The sequence below is a fragment of the Dermacentor albipictus genome, unplaced genomic scaffold (genome assembly GCF_038994185.2).
Source record: "Dermacentor albipictus isolate Rhodes 1998 colony unplaced genomic scaffold, USDA_Dalb.pri_finalv2 scaffold_11, whole genome shotgun sequence".
Taxonomy (NCBI): Eukaryota; Metazoa; Arthropoda; class Arachnida; order Ixodida; family Ixodidae; genus Dermacentor; species Dermacentor albipictus.
Genome location: NW_027225565.1, coordinates 376,549 through 395,264, shown reverse-complemented (window position 1 = coordinate 395,264; position 18,716 = coordinate 376,549). Strand labels below are relative to the sequence as shown.

At 45.3% G+C, this 18,716-nt stretch overlaps 1 protein-coding gene across 9 annotated transcripts in view; it reads right to left on the bottom strand.

The window, feature by feature from the left end:
* Nucleotides 1-18,716, bottom strand: part of LOC139051334 (nascent polypeptide-associated complex subunit alpha, muscle-specific form-like) — a 129,280-nt gene that overhangs the window by 84,399 nt on the left and 26,165 nt on the right. For 6 of the 9 annotated variants that reach the window (XM_070528346.1, XM_070528347.1, XM_070528348.1 and 3 more), the window contains exons 8-9: nucleotides 4,534-4,580; nucleotides 997-1,100 (exon numbers count right to left, since the gene is read on the bottom strand). In XM_070528346.1, the coding sequence (XP_070384447.1) occupies nucleotides 997-1,100; nucleotides 4,534-4,580 (151 nt within the window). Of the gene's footprint in view, nucleotides 1-996; nucleotides 1,101-4,533; nucleotides 4,581-12,976; nucleotides 18,670-18,716 lie in introns of those variants that run through there. The other 3 variants (XM_070528344.1, XM_070528345.1, XM_070528343.1) reach the window with 1 other exon arrangement.

Genomic DNA, 18,716 nt, shown 5'->3' with positions numbered 1-18,716 from the left:
CAGTGCTGATGCGATCGTATATCACTACAAATGCTACAGTACTGCTGCAGTAGCGTCTAACGCTCAATGTGTGGAACACAAACAGCTGGTAATAAGACATTGGATAAAAAGTTACTCAAATGGCGTGGTCAGGAGTCGGTGGCTTTTATATTCATACAATATAATCCCCTAAAGGTAGAGCGTAGAGGCTTCACCGAACCGTTGCAATATACTTCACTGTTATACGAGCAAGAAGCGGTATTCTTTGCTACTTGCATACCTTCTGTATGTTCGTGAATGTGTTCTAGAACTACCGTGTAGCAAGTGATAAAGCTGACCTCCTCCCATTTCAAAAGCCCATAGCAGCCATATACCAGAAAGCTTGTTTCTATAAGCCACTGCATTCAAAGAGCCAATATTAGCCAAAAGCACAAAATTGATTTACCCGATTGGATAAATTCTACTCAATAGGCGAACAATCTGTTCCCACTGTCATAACAAGACTACCGTGCATTGTGAAAAAAAATTAAACCACAGTTCGAAATGAATAGCTTAAATCCTATCACTTCAATAAGTAGTGCATTTACCTAGTTTGCTATATATAGGATGGCTCAAAACCAACAGTTGCACAAGAATGTTATATCAATAAACTGCTGATGCAACATTCTGGAGCCCCTGAAAGGCTTTTTACCAAACAATACTTAAAGATTCTTAACTAGTCAAAGTTTAGGCATATATGGCTTAAAAACAACGCCCAATTTATAAGCCTGAATTTGGAACTATAAAATTCAAGAATGAAGAACCCCAATTGAATGCCATAGGCTGAGCAAATAAACATTCAATAATAATGTTTTATAATTAATATGCAGGTTCTGTCTGCCTCTTTTTATTACCAAGCCATAAACATAAATCTGCACCATGCATCAAAGACCATTTTTAAATGTCATAATTAGGATTTTTAAATGTCATAATTAAAAAGAAAAGAAACCATTGCACTTGCAAACAAGAGCAGCTTACTGGTCATCAGGAGGTGAGCAACTGACATTCGAAGGCTGCGGAAGAGAGAAGTCCAGGGGCGGATGTGCTCCAGTGACCACTGTAGGCAGCCACACGGAGAGGTCCTACAAAGACATGGCAATAAGGCACTGTACCCAGAAAGCATTTTCAATTTGGTCCAGTTGGACATGCAGGCTTATGTAAGAGGCAGGTTCAACTTGTTATTATAAGGCTAAGGAGATGAAGGTGAAGCCTCAAGCTTGTCTTTTCCTCTTCACACAGCAGATTCATCCCAGTTAAAGTACAAAAAAGACTAAATAACAGATGTTTCTGGGAAGACCAAGTGACTACTAAATACAGCACAACCAAAATCCGGACACGACTTCTTTACCAACACATTATTCATGGTGACATGGTGACAGACATGAGAATCCATGTGATAATCACCAACTGATTGCATAATGAACTAAAATCTCCGAATTATCTCAGGACATGTTGTAACTGAAAAATTGAAGTTGGCCATGAATGATGATGCAAAACAGCACCATTTCCATGAAATACAAACACAAAATGTGTAGTGAAATGCATTGGTGTTCCAGCCAAAATGTCCCACCTGCGCATTCTCTCAATGTCCATGCTACCATTGATGTCTACACAATTTGACAGTATGGCCATAAGGATGCATTAGGAAAACTACCGAAACAAAATACAGCCCAATACAGTTTTCTAATCTTATTCTGCATTAAGTAAACAATAATATGCATCTCAAAGGTAGCCTGTTTATGTTGCATGTATAGGGACTTAAAAATTTTAACACTTCTTAAGTTTATAAATTTACAAATACATCAAGTGCTTCTGTCACAAGGCACTATATGAGAAGTAATCTATTGTTTCCTGCAGTGTTTAGCAAAGTGTGGTCTGTGAATTGATGGAAACAGAAGGGCATCCAAGAAAGATCACTCTCAGGGAATGCTTTATGAGCACCGGGTCCTGAAATAGTGGACAGAATGAAGCCTGGCTTATTGCATACAGTAACCAACCTGTAGAAGCTGCATTTTAAGACTACAAACGATTCTGATCAAAATGAATACAACAAAATTTATGCTGAACCCATATTCAAAGCATATGACAAGATCCTCTTTTTCAAGATTGCAAGTGCCTTGTTTCCAGTGTTAACCACTACTTTTCCCACAGAAGCAGACTGCAAATGATGCAGGAGGTGTTATAAATAACCCTGGCAGGGTGAACTAAATCATTTTGACTTATTATGTATAGAATATCAGCTGCAAGCGGGGAGAAAAGAAACCTCACCACAACCAGGAATTGAATGTGGGTCCACCACACAGGCAATGCACATTTTACTATGATGGTTATGGCACAGTACTTAAAGTATTGAACAAATTGATACAACTTATATTGAAATGCCACCTTCAGAATCTACTGTGAATCCCGCTGTTCCACACCAAAGATCTCGGATGCCTGTGCTTAGCTGGTGACTGGCATCGCGGTTGCCAGATGTCACCACAGTGCTGTGCACTGGGCGTCTCCAAGCAAAAGGATATGTTCAAACACATCACCTTACTGTTGTCGCCATAATTTATTTTACAGCTTCCCAATTAAAGTACTGGATTGGGGACATGTCAACCCCCAATGAAAGAAATGCAAGCAGTTATTCACTGTCTAAGACATGCAGTTGGCTTGAAGTCTACTCAAATCTGTAGGAGTTTTTCTCAAGGGAACAAATGCCCATGAGGAAGTCCTTGCATAATCTGTGAGCAGGTAAAGCAAGGGGTCTGTGACAGTTAAGCATTAAATAGATGATAATGAATTTATTGAATATGCTTAAATGTTATGGGCCTGCAATGAACTGCACAAAAGCGGTGCACGGCATCAATGGGCAAATCGGTCAGTGACTGTGTGAGTAAGAAAAGAGTAGCGGTTAATGAGAAATGAGAAAAGGAGGTTGATAGCCCGGCATACGTACGGTTGGCTAGCCTACACATGGGGAAGGGGATGAAGGGAACACAAAGAGAAGGAAAGAAAAAAAGGTGTCAGAAAAAGCCGGAATTATAAGCAAAGGCTTATTCAGGTTACAGAACAGCTGACACAAAAGACAGAGTATACAAGACAGCACAGCATGGCCATTGGCAAATGCTTCTGCCAGTTGGCACTAAGCAAAAACAAAAATGGCCTATCAGAGGTAATACCAGAGTACTGGTCACTGTATTTGCTCACTCAATTTTTCTACATTGCCAGTAAGGTTTCTACAACACAGTTGAAAGGACGTTAAAAAGACCTACAGACACACACCAAATTAGGCTAAGCTGTGAGAATTTGTTCAAAGAACATTTTTCTTGCATTTGCTTGGTGAAATAACATGGCTTATTACAATTAGGAAACAAAGGCCAATGTTTCCTTCTTTCTTTTTAATGAATTACGGCCAATGTATTGCACTAATAATGTCAGCGTGACAGTGATTTTTGCAGGACGTTGTGCAGGAAAGGCTCAATTCCCAAGACCAGTACCAGTTCTCATTGTTTCAAATGCAATGTACAATTTGCTTTCAAATGCAATGTGCAATCATTTCTTTTGCCAACAAAGAATCAATAGCCTATGCCAGGCAGTCCTAAAAGCAACTAAATCATGAAAAGCTGGTGTGGAATTTTCAAGGTGGCATCGACATGATTTTAGACTTGTTACGGAGCCAGTAGGCTTCTGTAAAGGGTAGCCCTATTTATTTTAGAGCAATCTAACAATATTTCATATATATTTTAATTAGCAGCCCCTAACTAACAATGTAATTGCTGGCCGTTACTTAGTGGTTGATATCAATGGCTTAGGTAAGTAAGACGTGCTACTTTCTAGCACACCACCTACAAAAGCAAGCAAGTTTAAGGGTATCTATCAAATGTCCAGCTACATGAACATTCAGACTAAAGCAAAAAGAAAAAAGAAAGGCAGTTTGCTGGCCAATTATTCAGGACCAAGAATATTGGTTACAATCAGACCTCAAACACTCTCTTTTCCATTAATGCTAACTTTAAAACGAGCATGCTGGCTACAATGAAAGGACATGTCTCAGTATGCACAGAGCTTAATCTGCACAACCACACACCAGAGGTTCATAAAGACCACCGCAATCCTTTGTTCAATGACACCATATATTTTGAGGATCTGCACCTTTCAGGGTGTCTGACTTCATCACTTCATTATTGTTTCTCGACTCTTAGAAATTAGTGTTCCAGAACTGTGATTCCGACATGCCTAGTGCACTCCATCTCTCATATCATATATGCTATCACTGGTGTTGCAGAAACATGCTCTCACTGAAAGCTCGGTTTATGTTAAAAATATCTACAGTGCCAAAGCAAGTGTAACCTTCCAAGAAGGTAAACAGCACTGAGTTGACAAGCAGTAACTCAACCTTGCAGAGGCAGCTATGTTATTTTTCTGCAAAAGAATTGTTTTCTGATCCAATCCCATTCCAACTCAGTTTTTGTCACAATTGCATGCCTGCAATTCAAACGTCTCGTGTGCCAGCAAGTCACAAAAGCTCACCTTGGCCTTCCCTTTGCGTGTAAGCGTGCACTGCGACTCCGGAAGATCTGCACATAAAGCACAGTCATAAATAACTAGGGGTGTGCGAGCATTCAAAACATTCGAATAACGAATTGAATAGTGTGCTATTCTATTCAGTCTTCGAATTGAATAGTCATTATTCGTTAATGCGATTACTTTCTTGATACTTTTCGAATTGTCAAAATTTCAACTGTGCCCTATTAGGAGAGAATTGGAGTAAGATTATGTTAAGTTTCAAACCCCACGGGCAAAGTATAGACATAAAAAATGAGAACTTTCACAGGGGAGCAGGTTACGTCACTTAGGCAATCATACTTTATAGGCTATACAGTGATCATTCACACTCTCTGAAGAGTCCTGTGCATGCAAAGAAACTACTTGTTTGCTAATAATGCTCCACTTATGCTTTTAATAAAGAACGCTTCATAACGTACTCATCATCATCAGCCTATTTTACGTCTACTGCAGGACGAAGGCCTCTCCCCGAGATCTCCAATTCGCTCTGTCCAGCGCCAACCGATTCTAGCTTGCGCATGCGAATTTCCTAATTTCATCACCCCACCTAGTGATGAAATTAGTCGTCCTCAACTGCGCTTCCCTTCTCTTGGCACCCATTCTGTAGCTCTGAAACGGTTCACCTTTTATCTAATTTATGCATGACATGGCCTGCCCAGCGCCATTTTTTTTTACTATGTAATGACAAACTTGCTAACTTAAGGAATACAATGAGGTGGACACTGTTTTACATTAACTGCGATAACGGCTGTTCATTACTACATGCTAAAAGGCTACAAGCGATCAGTAATCACAAACACTTAGGAGTTACTTAGACGAAGAGCCCATCCCGCAGCATGCGTAAACATACAAACAACATTCGCTTTTCTGCCTTTTGTAAAATCTGTTTACCAAGACAAAACTTAAAATTATTTTTAAAAAATTCCAGGGAATTATGTGACAAAACCACGACCTGATTATGAGGCAAGCCCTAGTGGACTCTAGGTAAATGCTTATCATCCATTTTTTTTTTTGCTCCAGCATGCACCTTTTTAAGTAAATTAGCGCTTTTGCATTTTGCCCCCATCACTATACAGTTGCTACGGCAGGGTTTGAACGCCCAAACTAAAGCTCAGCAGTGCAATGCCGTAACCACTAAGCTACCACAGCAGATGCCCAGACAAAACTATGAAATGTCCCGTCTGGTACCAAACTTCCCAACTGCACCAATTTATTATGTTTAAAATATTATACGCAAGAAGTCTTGGAACATTAAAAATCTTGAAGGAATACAGAGCAAATCCTTCAATTTATTTGCTACGAATTTTCGTGATCTGATTCACTACACCAACTTAAAAGAGCACAAAGATTTTTGCCTTATACAGAAAAACATTTTACTTCAGCTCTTTTAACTCATTGGCAATAAATTCTTTGCAAAACATTCATTACATGTGACGCTCTAAAGGGGTACATTCTGAGGAGACACTCACACTTATTCTTTTTTACAGGAACATCAAAAAGAAAACTTATTTGAGTTGTATTAGTAAATTACCCTTCTATAGTGACAAAAAAAAGCCTCTCATTCACGTTGGAAGACGTTCAGCAAGACTTTTTTTCTTTAAAGGCGGCACAAAAACAAATGACTGGTGGTGATGCCACCTTGAAGTTCTTGCACCAGCTTGCCATGAGGTCACAGATTTTGACAACGTATGCTCCAGCCTAGTTATATTATTATCTTTAACGATGTACTACTTTGTGTTCTTAAAGAATCAAAAACTTGGGAAGTTCTGAGCAGTAAATTTAGAAATTTTCAAAAAAAGAAAACTTGCAGTGCAAAAAATTACTTTGAAATTCATGACATCACAATGACACCGACTCTGGGGTATCAGCGCAAAATTCGAAACTTGGAAGTTTGACCTTCATTTTCATAAATGTCATAGTAATGGGATCATTATTACGAGAAAATTAAGTTCTGAAATGATATCTGATGAGGCTAAGCTGACTTAGTGTTCCTCTTTAGTGTCTCTTTAAATTAAATACTATATATGCACAAAAAATAATGTGACCACGACTCTAATGTGAGGAGGGATTCTGCAAACAAACAGGAAATGATGCAGAAAAGCGGATGCGCACATGCCTTTACTCATTGTTCCTACGAAGTGCTGTCACAAAAAAAAAGTGAAAGGACGACTACTTTGTCCCTGTTGGCCAGATCGGCATTGTCCTCTCGCCAAGGTTATTGGACCCACCAAGGTTATTGAACAAACAGCACTTTAAAAATGCCCGTGTCACAATCGAACATGACAAAGCCTTTTACGGATTGTGCAGTGATACGGCGCACAACTTCGGACCACATGCTTCATGCGCCTTCACAAAAGCCCCCTATCGTCCTGCTTAAGGTGCATAATCATGTATTGATGCAGCACTAGCATTGTTTGAAATTGGGAGAAGACGGCGAAAAATGCACAGTGCCAATTTTGGGCTCATAGCTCTTGCACGATGCAAAGTGAAAACGGGCATGGAGAGCAGGGAAAGCAGGCAAAAATAAAAAGGCATTACACAGGGTGTTTCACGTAATGAAAAGTGGTTAGCCGCAGCTGTATGAAACTAATGGCATATGGTTTGCCATCATGTGGTGCTCCTTAGAGTATCTTTTACATCATGCTTAATTAGTTAACTAAGATGAATTACGCAAAATTTTTAATATACACTTCACGGCCAAGCGCGTTTCATTGAGTTTTAGAGTGTTCAGAAATGACTGATCCAATTTTTTGTGGCAACGTACATGCTGCAAAGCCTGCTAAATATGAAGTAAAACCATGTGACTGGCACAAATCTTTGGCACAGGTTACGTAAACACCCTGTATATTCATGTCATGAACCTGAATATACGACAAGGCACATTCTGAGACCAGAAATTTAAAAAGACCTGCAAAAAAAAAATAATAATAAATGTGTGTTGCACTTATGCAAATACGGTACTACACCTATATAGGGTGATTCCACGAGAGATCAAATATGCATGTCCACCTGCTGTTTTTATTTTGCCTGTTTTTTTTATTATGTGTAGGAATATTCAAACTGCATGAAACCAAAAATTTTTTTTTGCCGAAAAGCATTCCCAGCAAGCGAAAAAAATATATATATTTGAAGGTGGTGGCGCGAGAGTCCTCCTATTGCTACCACATTTTCCAATTTCACAGCCGAATTAAATCCAAACTAAGAATGTGTCGCAAACTTTTTCTGCTCATTTTATTACGCTTCAGAGTAGATTAGTTCTATATGTCTTTATTTATGCTGTCCAAAAAGGAAAAAATATGCTAAAAATCTCCAAACATGACCCAAATCAGAAAAACTTTTATAACTTCGATGCATCTTGGTGCATTTTCTATTTCACACAGAAACTTGAAGTGTCAAATATAGAGCATTCTCTTTGCAACATTTATCCAAAATATTATCTTCATACATGAAACACGAGAAAACAAACTGTTATATAAACAAAATTAAAAAAGAACTTATTCAAAAATATTTTAAAAAAAACTCCAATTCCAATTTTTGAAAGAACTTTGTATGGATGTCCGCTTATGTTGGCCAAAACATGGGTGCAATAACATGTTTTCTCATTTGATTTATTCGCAAAATATTAGGTGCCAAAGTGGCCCACGTTGAACGTGCTGGCTTTAGTGCCGTGATGACTCGTTTGAGTTTGTTGACATTTACTGTATGTTAAAGAAAAGAAAAGGCAACAGTTGCCACAAATGAAGGAAGGTTTACCTGGGTTTTTTATTGTGGTAAGGACAGAGAATGTGTTTTCTGCTTTGTTTTCCGACTCGACACTACTTGTGGTGCTCGAACAAATTTATTGCATGTGCTTTGCAGTTAGTATTTAAAAGGGTCTGATCACCGTCAGCTGGCTAGCAGCAGCTCTGGCAATGGACACCGCACGTCCACTTGACTGGTTGCGCGCACACATCCACATATGCCATGACTGAATTCCCAGCATATGCAGCACTGACTTCCACTCCACCGACTCCTGCTGACAATGCTAACGATGGCTGCAGCAGGCGCATGAAGCAGAGCCAGTTTCTTGATGTTGCCGTTAAGTTTGGAAACCACCTCACGTGCCGACTGAATGAAGGCGGCGCTTCCAGACATCAGGTTCTGCAGGGAAGCTTGGTCACAGGTATCCTTCCCATGCCCGGTAGTGGAAAATATTCACCTCATGGACATACACAGTGAAACCTCGATACTATGAACACCGCATTAACAAACTTTTTCAGATGAATAAACTTTTCACAAATCCCCTGCTGACTTATGATTTTTTAAATGATGGAATGTTTCAATACTACAAACTTCCAAATGCCAAACTTTTCAGAATAACAATCATTAATAAGTTTCCATGTCCCATGTTAACAATGCCTCAGTACTACGAACTAATATTCCAATATCTGGGGATTCCTCAAGATCCGTGTATCCTTCACGGCAGCCAAAACAGTAGGCTAGCAGACGACAAGGTGTAGAAAGTGGACACCACGGCGCATAGATTCGGAAAGCCCGAGACGGCGCTTAACAAAAAATTCAGAGAGAATTCTTTTTATCTAATCTGGAGGTGACGGCGCATTGGGTTAAGGGAGTGCACGCTCCACCCAGGTAAGTGCCGCCCTTTAGCAATGGATGCGCGTCTCTTCCTTCTTTCTATGCACGCCTGTTCCTTTTGCGCTTCTTTCTGCAGCTGTACTAGTTACGCACCTAGAGAAATGTAACCTTCGTACTCGCGGGGATGCCACACGATCACACTTTGCACTTTCTAGATGGTGTCATTCACGTGCGCTTGCACTTTGGAATAGTTCAGGCGTCCACCTCGAGTGAGACAGTTGCAGTGTTCATGGCAAGGAATGTGAAAAACAAACAAACTGCAAGAAACATTGCCCTTTGTAGGCGACATGGAGCCTCCTTTTTGTCAGTAGTTCTTTCAGCATTTGCTTTGTGCACATCACTCTTATTATACGGTGCTTCGGTGGTGTGTGGCGATGGAATCTATGGAAAACAGCAACGGCGCGGGCCGAGAGCCAACAGTGACATTCTCGTGGATAGCTCAAACGGTGACAACTTATGAACTGATGATTTGATGAGCAAAATGGTTGATTTTGAGAGCTTTCACTATGCCAACCTTTCAAAATAACAAACGATTTTCGGCAGTTCTGCATGATTAGTTATATCAAGATATGACTGTACTTGGATTCGCACAACTCATACAGTTGGCACCTATTTTTAAAATGGCGTATGTCACATGGCAGTAGATGGGTGCTTTTTCATCTAACACTTTGTGAACTCTACCTAGGGCGTAGCAGTTGCACGCTGCATCGTGATGCATGTTGTCGCTTATGACAGTAAAGCTGTGTGTTGCTTTTTTTTGATGTGGTGACACAGGTGAAAATGGAGATTCGCTTCTTGTGCCAATGGTACGATTGTGCTTCATTTGAGAAGGACAGTCGACTTTTCTGCAAAATCAAAATGCAGAACAATGCTTCCATGCTGCTTGCACTTCTTTGCCTCATGAACAGCCGCGGGTTTTGTGCGGCATAAGTATTCGCGAGAAATTCATTTTGTCACCTGTTTGTCAAGCTCTTTAACAAAAACGGTTGGAAACAACGTCTTCTTGATCAAGTCATCGCTTTCCCAAAGAGACAGTGTGACCTCATCCTCGTCAACCATTCCCAGACTGGCCAAAGTAACACTTTCACTCCATGGGCAGTGCTCGCATCCACCTAACATACAACCTATGGTTGGGGAGCCGCAAAGACACAACCCTTTCATGCCTTCCAATGAGATTTCCATACCAGTTATGTTCTCAAGCGTGGAGACAAAGGCTAGCATTGGCGCAATAAACGCAAGCGCAAACCTCTTGTTGCTGTGTGAGCAGCGCCCATTTTGGACGCAAGCTTTAAGACTTTGACAGGGTGGAGACACTTTTGGGGTAAGCTGCCTTGAACAACTGGAACTTCTCACGGATAGAATGTGTCATAAATCGCTTTGAGATGTACTCTTTCTGGCCGTTCGTGATGAGTGACACAACATCCTTGTTTGGGCTCTGCCAATGAGTCGAACGCAGCTTGTACATCCGATGGGCTTAATCTTGACCTCATGTACGGATCAAAATCTGACCACATTCCATGCTTCTCGCGCCAATTTCTGGCCTTTCTGAGCATGTACGTTGTGACAGCTGGGATTGCCTCTTGAATGCCTCTTTTTTCAATTTCTGGGGGCATGATGGTTAAGAGACTGAGGTACTTTCGATAGAACCTTGAAGGCTTGTACGCTTGCTTCAAGCTATCCTAACCAGCCAGCACATGCAAAACATTCTGTCACAGACGGTTTAGGCTTACTGACGCTTCCATATGCAGTGCGTAAGGTTAAACGTATCTTTGTCACCACAAGGCTTTCAATCACGGCCTGTTTTCTCCTTCTGTAAGATCGTATGCTGCATTTGTGAAAGGAAGATGGTCGCTTCAATGGTGAAACATCAGAAGAAAGGTGGACATTGCCTGTTGAAGTTGTCAATTGCTTGTTCTTGCTGAAGGAGTGCCTTGTATACTTCATCATGGGTGCCACTATATGACAGGATTTCCTTGAGGCATGTAAACCAATGCTGGCAGACCTCGTCAGTGTCACGAATATCTCCAGCCTCTGGCAGTAGCTTCCGCAGGAAGGCAACATCCAAAACTTTTACGAAACGAGAATCTTTTTTTTTTCTTTTTTCTTAGCAATCTTATTGTGAACACGTAAATAATCAGCACAGAATACTCAGACCGAGCTATAAGCCGCATGCATCGCATGTAGTGAACAGCTAGATCAAGTCAAAATGTTTATACTGAACAGCATCGCACTCTTTCTGTCGCTTTTTCTGCGCCAATGTCGTGAATGAGCCTCTAGAATGTCTCACGGTTTCATGTTTTATGAACAAGGCCGTCTAAAGCTTTTCATTGTGAAAACGTATGGGCCACATTTGTTATCGAAGGACAACGTCCGTCTAACGCCACCAGTGACCTCTGGTGTTCTTGGCATGGGAAGGCAAGTTATCAAGGTGCTAACGAAATATCCTAAAAATTAGGCAACTTCAACAGCTTTTGGCTCAGTCATGCCGCACTGCACTTTTTCGGAGAGTTGAAATGCAGAGGTGAAGGTCGAGGTAACACAGAGAGACATTATCTGTGAGTGCAGGGTGTCTACCAAGCTGACATTTCCAAACTCCCTGAGTTTTCCAGGTTTTCCCTGAGCACTTTTGCTAAATTACCTGAATGAGCCAGAACTTTGTTTTATGTCAAGACAGGCTGACACCATGTTGCCCGATACTGTCACTCTCTAGTAAGCATGTTGAAACAAAAAAATAACTTAATCCAGCTTGAATAGTAAGGATTAATATCTATTTTATTTAAAAAGAAAACAGAAGGAAGGTGTTAGTAAAATGCACAGTGAAAATATGATAAAACCCATGGCAAATTGGGTCGAACATTTACAAATACGAATGTAAGGAGATGCATACATAAGTAAATATTTTTTTTAATATGAGCTATTTCTATCAAGTGATAGCAAGCTCATCGGTATGAGGCCTGAACTTTGTCACAACTAAAATTCTCTCTCAGCAGCTGGGAAGTCAATCTCAACTGTCCTGACAATGACATACTCTCAGCCCATACAAAACATCTCAGTGTAGGGTTTCACTGCTTTAAATAGCTTATTTTGGTTTGAATGAGGGACACCTGCATCTCGGCATCAGCCAACGCTTTGTTTTTTGAGCTCAAGCTCCTTCAAAGAGGCGGCAGCACGCTTAATTTTCCGTTAATTCCTCAGGACGTCGGTCCTTCCTGTTCTCATCCTCCTTCTGCCACACGTTCACCCCATGGATCATTTGAAGCGTCCTCTTGGTCAGTTGTACAGTCAACGTCCGATTTTTCGGACTCCCTAGGGGCGGCAAAAACATCCGAAAAATCGGGCAGTCCAAAAAAATGAATGCATGTCTCTAACTGCCTATAAGGGCTAAAATTGGCACAGGCAGGTCCGCAAAAGTTCTTAAGGTCTGCCAGTACACTTATTAGGCATATCAGTGCTCGTGCTGCTACAGGAGATGGGGGTGCACGCGCGTATACTTAAGGAATACATACTGTGTCCCGTGACAATTGCCCCTTCCCACGCTTGTTAAGCTTCACCGCCTAACACTGCTGTAATGAGGCGAAGCTAACTTTCGGAGACTGGCATTACGAAACGCGCTGTGTGTGCTCCGAGAGCTTCGAAGCCAATGGCGAAGATTACAAACGTGGTGTTGGTGCCATTGCTGACAGCGGCGAATTCTTTCAATGAAAAACACGGCACCGCACGGCAAGAAGCTTAACAGCGAACGTAGAAGCAGCTAGGCCTGGTGGTGGTAGAAACATTTATTGCCAATGATATGAATGGTGGGGGCGAAGCCCCCTACATGGCACTTGAGTGCTCCCTTACTATGAGGGGGCACCCTTACAAAGCAAAGGAGAGTCCTTGAAGCGCAATCCTTCTTATTGCACTGGAGATGATCCGGCACTGGTCTTGAGCGGAAGTGCAGGTCAGAAGAGTCTCCCAGTAAGACACCGCCACGGCTGGTGATGGGGGATGAGGGAAGGTGGGGCACGTGAGGAGGGTGTGCAGGAAGTCTCCTGGTTTGCCGCAAAGTTTGCATGTTGAGGGGAATTGGTCTGGGTATCTGGCATGTAGTAGTATGGGGTATGGAGCAGTCCGAGTTTGTAGTCGACGCCAGTGTGCGGCCTGCTCTATGGTGAGGGATGGAGCTGGGGGTGTGTATTCCCTTCGTTTGTCCCGGTAGTACGAGAGAATATCACGGAAGGAGAGCAGGCACTCCCCGGCCCGTAGAGGGGGCTCGGCTCCCACTGCCCGGAATGCGAGACCTCGGGCGAAGGAGTGAGCCTCCTCATTGCCGGGGAGGCCAGCATGTGCTGGCGTCCAGATTAGCGTTATGCGGCGCCGGGGCTGCCAGGAGCGTAGTAAGCGCGCAGCGGTGCGGGATATGTAGCCATTGGCATAGTTGAGAACGGCGGATTTGGAGTCAGTGATAATTTTGGTGGCAGATGAAGAGATGAGAGCAAGCGCGATGGCTGCCTCTTCTGCCTCTGTGGTGGAATTGGTGATGATTGAACTGGAGGTTAGAAGCTTTGCTCGATTGTCGGCTACCGCCAGGGCCATACGGGAGCCTGACGTATATTCCGCTGCGTCCACGTAAACCACCTCATGGTCCTCGCCATACTGTTTGTGGAGGGCCCGAGCCCTTGCTCTTCGGCGGTTCCCGTCTCGCTCAGGGTTCATGTTCTTGGGGACAGGGGGTATGTTGAGGTTAGAGCGGAGGATAGGAGAAAGGGGGACCCTCTCGGTAGGGTGTGTAATAGGGGTTAGGTTTAATTGGGATAACAGAGTGCGGCCAGGCTCTGAGTTAGACAGACGGGATATTTGTGCCGTAAAGGTAGCTTCTCTGAGTTCCTCAAAGGTGTTGTGGACACCGAGTTTGAGGAGTCGGTCATTGGATGTGCTGGGAGGAAGGCGTAGAGCTGCTTTCGTGCAACTCCGTAGGAGCGCGTTTACTCGATCTCTCTCCTTCTGTCGAAGGGGTAGGTAAGGAAGAGCATATGCGGTGCGGCTTATTATGTAAGCCTGGGTGAGGCGAAGCGTGTTTTCCTCGCGTAAGCCAGCCCGGCGGTTCGCTATGCGGCGAATCAGTCGGGTGGTCTGTTGAGCGTGTGTTTGGAGAGTTTTTATGACTTCTCCGTGCGCGCCATGAGAGTGGATAACTAGCCCTAGCACTCGGATTTTTGATACTAGTGGGATGGGGTGAGTACCTAGCGTAAGGGTGATGGGAGGAACGACTGAATCGTGTTGCTTGTGGCGGTATAGAAAGAGCTCCGATTTTGAGGGGGAGCAGGTCAGGCCACGCTCTCGTACATATGTGTCGATGGTGGTTAGTGCCAATTGTAGGTGTTGTTCTATTTCGGCGTTACTGCCTCGGTTTGTCCAGACAGTGATGTCGTCGGCGTAGAGGCTAAAATGGATGTCGGGGATTTCAGCTAGTTGTTGGGGTAGGTGAAGGAGTGCTATATTGAATAATATAGGGGAAAGGACGGCTCCCTGGGGCGTACCTCGTGCCCCGATTGTGATATCTGGGAGGCTGTGGTCACCGAAAGTAAGTGTGGCTGTGCGGTGGCTGAGGAAGTCTCGGATGTAGTTGTACATCCTGGCTCCGACTCCCAAGGTTGTAAGGTTTTGTAGGATAGCTGAGTGTGTAACGTTGTCAAATGCCTTAGTAAGATCCACACCTAGAATAGCTTTGGTGTCGTTGGTTTGAGAGTCTAGAATGTGATGTTTTAGCTGTAGGAAGACGTCCTGTGTGGAAAGTCCAGGACGAAATCCAAACATGCAGGTGGGCATCAGATCATTGCTTTCTAGGTAACGGCAGAGCCTAGTCTGGAGTACGTGTTCCATCAATTTGCCCACCGAAGATGTCAAAGAGATGGGTCTGAGGTTAGAGGTGAGCAGAGGTTTCCCGGGTTTAGGTATGAAGACGACTTTGGCCTCTTTCCATTGCGATGGGAGGGTGCCCTTTTGCCAGCACCCGTTAAAGTATTCGGTAAGGGCCGTAATGGATTCGGCGTCGAGATTCCGGAGTGCCTTGTTATGTACCCCGTCCGGACCGGGGGTTGAGCACGTGTTAAGTCTCTGGAGTTCAGCCTGAACTTCTGCTTCTGTAATGGGTTGGTCGATGAAGTCGTTAGGGGGGCCTGCATAGTCGGGGTGTGTTAAAGGAGGGTGTGTGGGGAAGTACAGATTTCGAAGTTCTTGAAGGAGTTCCAATGGAGGTGTATCGGAAGTATGTACGAGTTTGGTGAGGTTGTGTCTTTGTGTAGTCTTAGACTGTGTGGAGTCTATTAAGTGTCTAAAGAGGTTCCAGGTCTGAGGTAAACTCATATTGCCATCTAGCTTGTTGCATAGTGATTCCCAGTTTTGTCGTGAAAGAGTCGCTGCGTGTGTCTCTATCTCTTTATTGAGACGGGCGAGGCGGCGTCTAAGTGTCCGGTTCCAACGCTGCCTTTGCCAGCGTCGTTCTAGGCTTGCTTTAGCTTCCCATAAATGTAGAAGGTGGGAGTCAACTGTGTCGCTGGGGTAGTCCTCCCATAGGGGACGAGTTGCGAGTCGGACATCACTTTGTAGTTGTTTGGACCATTCGGTGATGTCCTTGATGGGGGCGGAGGTGCGGGCTGCTCTACATGATCGGAAAGAGTCCCACTTCGTGAAAGTGGAGCCTCTGGGAGGTCTGCGGGGTAGTTGAATGTTTAAGAGAATTTCGATGATGCAATGGTCACTACCCAAATTCTCTTGTGTGTTGCACCATGTGGCGTGAGGGAGGCGATGTGCGAACGTAAGGTCTGGCATAGTGTCTCTACAGACGCTGGTTCCCGTGCGTGTAGGAGAGGTAGGGTCGGTGAGTAGAGAGAGACCGGCTTGTTGCGCTGCTAACCACACACGACGGCCTTTCGGTGTGTCATGTGGGTAACCCCAAGCCGTATGCGGGGCATTAAAGTCTCCTACAACGAGTAAGGGGCACTTGTTTGCTATGCGCTTCGCAAGTGTAAAGAGGCGTTCGAAGTTGCTTTGTAGGCACTTTGGGTGGCTATATACATTTAGGATGAAGAGACTGTTCGCTCGAGCGTGTTGCGGCACAAGCTCAATTAGAAGGTGATCAATGTCTTGAATCGGTAGGGTATGGGAGATGGTGGTGATTGAGCGACTAACTAGAAATGCTACCCGGGAGGGTAGGGGAGATGTGGGCAAAATAGGAGTATAGCCAGGGAGGGTAAGTGGGTTGGAGGGTTCCTGCAGGGCAAGGATGTCGGGCCCCGTTGCGCAGGACAGCAGTTGGTGGACCACATGACGCTTCCGGCGAAAGCCCCGGCAGTTCCACTGCCAGAGTGTAAGATTACGGTTTGGAGCTGCCATCATGAGAATCGATAGCAGGGGAAGGAATAACGGGGGGGTGGGAGTCGTGAGCTATGACAGGCATAGGGTTGTCGTTTCCCTCCGTTGCTTTAGCCTTCTTGCGTCTATTTGGGGTGGGGTCCCGCTTCGGGAGGGCGGTTGAGTAAGAATTGAGCTGGGACTCAAGATCGCTACATCGGTCAGAGAAGCCTTGGGTTAGCACATCTAATCGTTGGTTAAAAGAAGTATTATCTTGCGTTAAGTGGATTACCGCGTTTTTGAGCGTTGCACATTCCTGGTTGATGTGAGTAATAGCGGCCTGCAATTTTGCCTCAAAGCGAGCAGCGAAGGACTCAAGCAGGGTTGGAATGTCGTCTCGTGAGGTAGCGGTGGGGGGAGTGGGTGCTGTGCATGCAGTTGAGTTTGCGGAGGGTTCGGTGTCAGCTTCCATTGCTAGCAAATCAGGAGAGGAGGTAGGGTTGGAGTGACTGGGTAAGGTATGGGCGGTGGGTGGGTTGGGGGTGGGAGGCTGGTATGCGGCAGGAGCGGGGGCAGGTGGAATGGGAGATCCAGAGGCAAGAGCACTTATCTGGGTTTCCAGTTTGGCGATATGTTGATGAAGGGCGGCGGCTTCTTTCCGGGCTGCTGTAGCTTCTGCTTTGGCCGCCGCTGCCTCCTCCTGGGATTTTGCAAGGGCGTGTTGCAGATTGGGAGTCGCCGTCATGGATGGCATGTGCTTGTGAGAAGAGCGGGAAGTGTCCCAGGCTTGCTTCAACGGCGCTGTCCAGGCTTGCTTGTGTTGATTGGGCGACAACTGGGGAAAATTGTCCCCGGTTGTGATCAATTCTTGATGCCGCGTTTGTGGGTGGCTCGGCTGTTTCCGTGTCTGGTGAAGGTTTCGTCCCTTGCAGGATCCCGTGCCGGTAAGGTGAGGGCCCTCGCACAGAATGCAATTAGGCGTGCAAGGAGGTTCTTGTTGCGGATGTTGTATCCCACAGCGGGGGCAGAGATTGGTCTTGGGGCTTGGGCATACGTCATGACGGTGACCCGGTTGTCTGCAATTTGTGCAGGCTTCCGGACTGCCGCGGTATTGGGTGCAGCGGTGGATGGCTCCCATGTATTTGATGGAGTTCGGGACTGCGCTTGCGTCGAAGGTGATTAGGATGGAGTGCGTCTTTCCCATGCGTCGGGCTGCTAGTATGGTGTGCTCTGGATTTCTTCTGACCAGGTCTTGGTAGAGTTGCATTGGGGTCTCGTCGTCAAAGGCGTTTGTGATGACTCCTCTGGCAGCCCCCGGTGGGGGTGCCACGTAAGCTGCGCACGGGTAGGTTCGGTCTCCAATGGTGAGGGAGGTCAGCGTCTTCAGAGTCTCGGCAGTTGGGAAATGTGTTGTTGCCATGGTGGAAGTATTGTTGGTCGGGTGAATGCGAAGGCAGAAGTCGTCCAGTAGAGTGATTTGGAGCTGGGTCTGCACTGCCTTACTGAGTCGAGGTGTTGGGATGTCAAGGAGTCGCACTTCACCTCGCGGGCGAACGACCACTCTAATAGCGTTGGGTGGGAGTGGCGGCAGTTGCTTGCTGCGTTGCACTGTGAGGCGAGCCTCCTTGGTTGCAGGTGGTAGGCGGGCCGGCGTCTTGCCGCTGCTAGTTGCGGCTGCTGCGTCGGGCGCCGCGTTCCTGGCGTTCGGGTTTGCTGCCTCGGAGGTAGCGTTGTCTGAGCGTTGAGGTGGTTTCGGCGTATTGGCCGGTCGGGAGGCATAGGCTTTATATATAACTGGTGTCCAATCGTCTGACTGGAGCTCTTGTGCGGTTACGGTGTGTCCTTCAACCGTTACTTCCATGTTAACGGCTGGCGTCGCAGGCGGAGTGGCGGAGTCCGAGTGAGGCTTAGCTCGACGGCTGAGCGTCTCTCCGGAGCCGGAGTCGTCGGGGTCTCGGGGCGAGCCGTGCCGCTCGCGGTGCCTCGGGGGCCCCCGGCTGGGGGCGGCGGTTCGGGCCGACGTACGTGCTGTGGAGCGGTGTTCAGGCACGTCTGACCTCGACGAGCGCGCGTGGTGTTCTCCAGCAGCTAGGCCTAACGTTGCCGTGGTGGTAGCTACGGCTGCCGGCGGATCTGCGTGCGATAGTGCCAGTTCGAGGCGGCGAGATAATCAAAATGGC